A 5577-nucleotide genomic window follows, 5' to 3' on the forward strand; every position below is an offset into this window, starting at 1 on the left:
CATGTGATCCCTGCCATGTGACCCCTGCCACGTGACCTCTGTCATGTGACCCCTGCCATGTGACCCCTGCCATGTGACCCCTGCCGTGTGACCCCTGCCGTGTGACCCCTGTCATGTGACCCCTGTCATATGACCCCTACCATGTGACCCCTACCATGTGACCCCTGCCGTGTGACCCCTACCGTGTGACCCCTGCCATGTGACCCCTGCCATGTGACCCCTACCATGTGACCCCTACCATGTGACCCCTGCCATACCACCCCTGCCGTGTGACCCCTACCATGTGTCCCCTGCCATGTGACCCCTGCTATGTGACCCCTGCCATGTGACCCCTGCTATGTGACCCCTGCTATGTGACCCCTGCCATGTGACCCCTGCCGTGTGACCCCTGCCGTGTGACCCCTGCCGTGTGACCCCTGCCGTGTGACCCCTACCATGTGACCCCTGCCATGTGACCCCTACCGTGTGACCCCTGCCATGTGACCCCTGCCATGTGACCCCTACCATGTGACCCTTGCCATGTGACCCCTGCCATGTGACCCCTGCCGTGTGACTCCTGCCATGTGTCCCCTGCCATGTGACCCCTGCTATGTGACCCCTGCCTTGTGACCCCTGCTATGTGACCCCTGCTATGTGACCCCTGCCGTGTGACCCCCCGCTGTGTGACCCCTGCCGTGTGACCCCTGCCGTGTGTCCCCTGCCGTGTGACCCCTACCATGTGACCCCTGCCGTGTGACCCCTGCCATGTGACCCCTGCCGTGTGACCCCTGCCGTGTGACCCCTGTCGTGTGACCCCTGTCATATGACCCCTACCATGTGACCCCTGCCATGTGACCCCTACCGTGTGACCCCTACCGTGTGACCCCTGCCATGTGACCCCTACCATGTGACCCTTGCCATGTGACCCCTGCCATGTGACCCCTGCCATGTGACCCCTGCCATGTGACCCCTGCCATGTGACCCCTGCCATGTGACCCCTGGCATGTGATCCCTTCCGTGTGACCCCTGCCGTGTGACCCCTGCCATGTGACCCCTGCCATGTGACCCCTGCTATGTGACCCCTGCCATGTGACCCCTGCCGTGTGACCCCTGCCGTGTGACCCCTACTATGTGACCTCTGCTATGTGACCCCTGCTATGTGACCCCTGCCATGTGACCCCTGCCATGTGACCCCTGCCATATAACCCCTACCATGTGACCCCTGCCGTGTGACTCCTGCCGTGTGACCCCTACCATGTGACCCCTGCCATGTGACCCCTACCATGTGACCCCTGCCATATGACCCCTACCATGTGACCCCTGCCATATGACCCCTACCATGTGACCCCTGTCATGTGACCCCTACCATGTGACCCCTACCATGTGACTCCTGCCATATGACCCCTACCATGTGACCCCTGCCCTGTGACCCAGGTGACCTAAGGTGTAGCCCCCAGCCAAACCAAACCAGACCAACAGACACACCAAATACTGAACCCCCAAACCATGTTATTCTTGCAGTTCCAGGCTGGTTGAGAGGCGGAGTAATCCAATGTTCTGATTGGTCCGTACGTTTAACAAGGACCAGCGTCCCATTTAAACAGTATGTAGTTGTTCACCTGCTCAGAATAAACTCACAAGGGAGCTAAACGACTCTTGCATTCATTCTGGTAGTTAGGAAACCATTGGTATTCAAATGCTATTCAGAAGTGTAATTATTAAACGACCTTTAATATTGTAACTAGGTGTTTGTTAGTTAAGCTTGGAACTAAATAATTAAGTTTTGTTCCGGGTGAGCAACAGTTTCTGCTAGATTACTCACGCTTCATGCGGGTCTTCGTTCGATCCCCGATACCCGAGTGACTGAACACAATCCTCATATTCCAGAAAAAAAATCCCTCATATCCCGGCTCATTATCCTGTATCCCTAGCTCTTAGTTTATCCTCATATCCCAGTTGTTAGTCTGCCTCATATCCCCTTCCAAGTGAAAGGGATATGAGGATATTATGAGAAGACAGTATATCACTAGACAGTAGAATACTTAAGAAATAAAAATGAAATTGAGAGAAGAGTATGTAATCCCTAACAAACCTGTCTTATACACCTGACTTATACACCTGTCTTACACACCTGTCTAATACACCTGTCTTATACAAGGATTTGTTGTATAAAAGAGGAGGTGGTGTGATGCCAGTTGAGGGCCTCTTGTTCTCGGCAACACACACAAGCAATTTGGACAGGATTGAGACAGGATTATACAGAAAGAGGGCGAGAAATACATTTAGAAGACTTCAAAATCAATTTTAAATTGACTGAAAGGTTGGTAGATTCAGTTTACTGCTGACAACTGAAGGATTTTTTTTAACTGTATGGGAATTGGAACATAATTGCCATTCATATTTGGCAATTATGTTGCAATTGCCAGACCTGGGTAAATATTGGTTTAGAAAAGACCTGGGTAAATACTGGTTTAGAAACAGCGTTGTTGATTTAAGGAACAAATTACCGAGTAACGTATTAAGTCTTGGGATTGGTGGATTGTTTCAAGCGCAGGATGGACATGTATTAAAACAGTTTGGGGGCAAAATAAATAGGAGCTGCCTTCTATAGGCGAACACAGATTTCAAGTATTGTTATATGTATTCTTCGGTATTGTGTATGTCTCTCGGTATGGTGTATGAATAGTGTTGCACCAGTATGGTGTTTATCTAACTATATACACCATATACACCGGTGTATATGGTGTATTCCATACACACTCTAGAATGGTGTATAGTTTTCCCACAAGGAGACCGTCCAGGTTAGGTCTGGCAGAATTAGCCAAAATTTGGACAAAACGCTATATCGTCGGGCGGAATTACAATCTCTAGGGGATTAAGGCGACTTTGTTTTTATATATGATGGTATTTGATCCCGTTAAGAATGACGAACGGTGCTCAGCCATCTCACGCTATGGGATTTATGGTTGCTATTTCTGCTGGTGAGGCCTGAGATGTTTGGTATACGGACTTTCTCTGGCATGCTTGAAGTTTCTCTCTCTCTCTCTCTCTCTCTCTCTCTCTCTCTCTCTCTCTCTCTCTCTCTCTCTCTCTCTCTCTCTCTCTGTCTCTCTCTCTCTCTCTCTCTCTCTCTCTCTCTCTCTCTCTCTCTCTCTCTCTCTCTCTCTCTCTCTCTCTCTCTCTCTCTCTATCTTTCTGTCTCTTTCTCTCTTGTCTCTCTCTCTCTCTCTCTCTCTCTCTCTCTCTCTCTCTCTCTCTCTCTCTCTCTCTCTCTCTCTCTCTCTCTCTCTCTCTCTCTCTCTCTCTGTGTCTCTGTCTCTTTCTCTCTCTCTCTCTCTCTGTCTCTGTCTCTCTCTCTCTCTCTTTCTGTCTCTTTCTCTCTCTTTCTGTCTCTTTCTCTCTTCTCTCTCTCTCTCTCTCTCTCTCTCTCTCTCTCTCTCTCTCTCTCTCTCTCTCTCTCTCTCTCTCTCTCTCTCTCTCTCTTCTCTTTCTCTCTCTTTCTCTCTCAATCTCTCTCAATCTCTCTCGCTCCCTCTCTCTCTCTCTCACTCTGTCTCTCTCTCTCTTATTCTATTTATTCTATTAGTTTTCCCTGGAACACGACCCGACAATCGGTTTACAACCTAGTACGTAGTTACTGCTGGGTGAACTGAAGCAAAGAGTTAAGGATTACTCTTCACTGTCTCATGACCACAACTGAATCACCAAGACTTACCTCCGAATCAGCCTCCGAAGTAACATGACTTCGAACGCATCAACACTGTGACTGAATCACGTTGATTCTGTCATCAATCTGAGGCTCCAGAGTCACTGCATCCCACAACAGCTCTGTTCATCAGCCTTCAAATTTAAATTGAAAAAAGTGGTGGCAAAATAGCTCCTAAAAAAAGATAGAAAAAAAGTAATTGACACTTTTTTGATGGAAAGGTTTTTATCCCCCCAAAAAATCTAGGCAAAAGGATTTATTAATCATTTATTTATTGTCTTACGAAACTATTTAGGTGTGAGGTACTTTGAGGTTGTCTATATAAGGATATGATTGAGGGGAGATGCACAGGTTTCGTAAGGAGTTGCGTCAAAGCTTGATCAATCCAGAGCTTGATCTCTTGACAGGCTGCATGGAGACTCCTGAGAGACCGGAATCGCTTGACAACTTGAGCCTCTTGACAGGCCGGAGCCTCTTGACAGGCCAGAGCCTCTTGACAGGCAGGAGCCTCTTGACAGGCCAGAGCCTCTTGACAGGCAGGAGCCTCTTGACAGGCCGGAGCCTCTTGACAGGCCGGAGCCTCTTGACAGGCCGGAGCCTCTTGACAGGCCAGAGCCTCTTGACAGGCCGGAGCCTCTTGACAGGCCAGAGCCTCTTGACAGGCCAGAGCCTCTTGACAGGCCAGAGCCTCTTGACAGGCCGGAGCCTCTTGACAGGCCGGAGCCTCTTGACAGGCCAGAGCCTCTTGACAGGCCGGAGCCTCTTGACAGGCCGGAGCCTCTTGACAGGCCGGAGCCTCTTGACAGGCCGGAGCCTCTTGACAGGCCAGAGCCTCTTGACAGGCAGGAGCCTCTTGACAGGCCGGAGCCTCTTGACAGGCAGGAGCCTCTTGACAGGCCAGAGCCTCTTGACAGGCAGGAGCCTCTTGACAGGCCGGAGCCTCTTGACAGGCAGGAGCCTCTTGACAGGCCGGAGCCTCTTGACAGGCCAGAGCCTCTTGACAGGCCAGAGCCTCTTGACAGGCAGGAGCCTCTTGACAGGCCGGGGCCTCTTGACAGGCAGGAGCCTCTTGACAGGCCGGAGCCTCTTGACAGGCCAGAGCCTCTTGACAGGCCGGAGCCTCTTGTTATCGTCCTTGTCAACAGTCCGGCTTCTATTTTTTTTTAACTCAGCCGCAGAGAGCATTGACCTTCAGAACATCTTATAATACTTAGCTGTGTATACCTTTAATACGAAGCTGTGTATACCTTTAATACGAAGCTGTGTAGACCATTAATACGAAGCTGAGTATACCATTAATACGAAGCTGTGTAGACCATTAATACGAAGCTGAGTATACCATTAATACGAAGCTGTGTAGACCATTAATACGAAGCTGTGTATACCATTAATACGAAGCTGTGTATACCATTAATACGAAGCTTGAGTGGGTTCTCATAATGCAATCAAATATTAACGTTTTGAACAACGTCAAAACATCAGTGCTTTAGTGAAATTCAAAGCACCGCAAAATGAACGCATCGTTCGCAATTAGATGACTGCGTTCTATGGAGCATATTTGGTGAGCCTAAACCACCGCGTTTTTGACGTTACAACAGGTGAATGGCTTGGTTAGAGGAGTAGGAACTCTCTCACAGAGACACAACATTGCCCAACCGGTTTCGCCCTCTATAGTGTTCTGGAGGGCTCGGGTTTTATGAGCTAGAGGTTCTCTTCACCTTCTCTTTCTCTTCCCTCTTTATCCTCCTATTTCTCTGCCTCCTAAGCTTCAGTAGTTCTTAATTAAAACTGAAAATCATTTCAGTAATCATATGTCTGCCACCTGTGTCCCTCACACTGGTGGGGTATACAGTTTACACTCTATCACACTGGTGGGGTATACAGTTTACATG

General features: G+C 49.4%; 1 protein-coding gene across 1 annotated transcript; it reads left to right on the top strand.

Annotated features, from left to right (window-relative positions):
• Positions 1–2034: 2034 nt before the first annotated feature.
• Positions 2035–4852, top strand: LOC138370199 (keratinocyte proline-rich protein-like). The gene is made up of 2 exons (XM_069334193.1): positions 2035–2051; positions 4150–4852. Exons 1-2 carry the CDS (start codon positions 2035–2037, stop codon positions 4850–4852), a joined length of 720 nt encoding a protein of 239 aa, XP_069190294.1.
• Positions 4853–5577: the final 725 nt, after the last annotated feature.

This window comes from Procambarus clarkii, chromosome 31 (assembly GCF_040958095.1).
Source record: "Procambarus clarkii isolate CNS0578487 chromosome 31, FALCON_Pclarkii_2.0, whole genome shotgun sequence".
Lineage (NCBI taxonomy): Eukaryota > Metazoa > Arthropoda > Malacostraca > Decapoda > Cambaridae > Procambarus > Procambarus clarkii.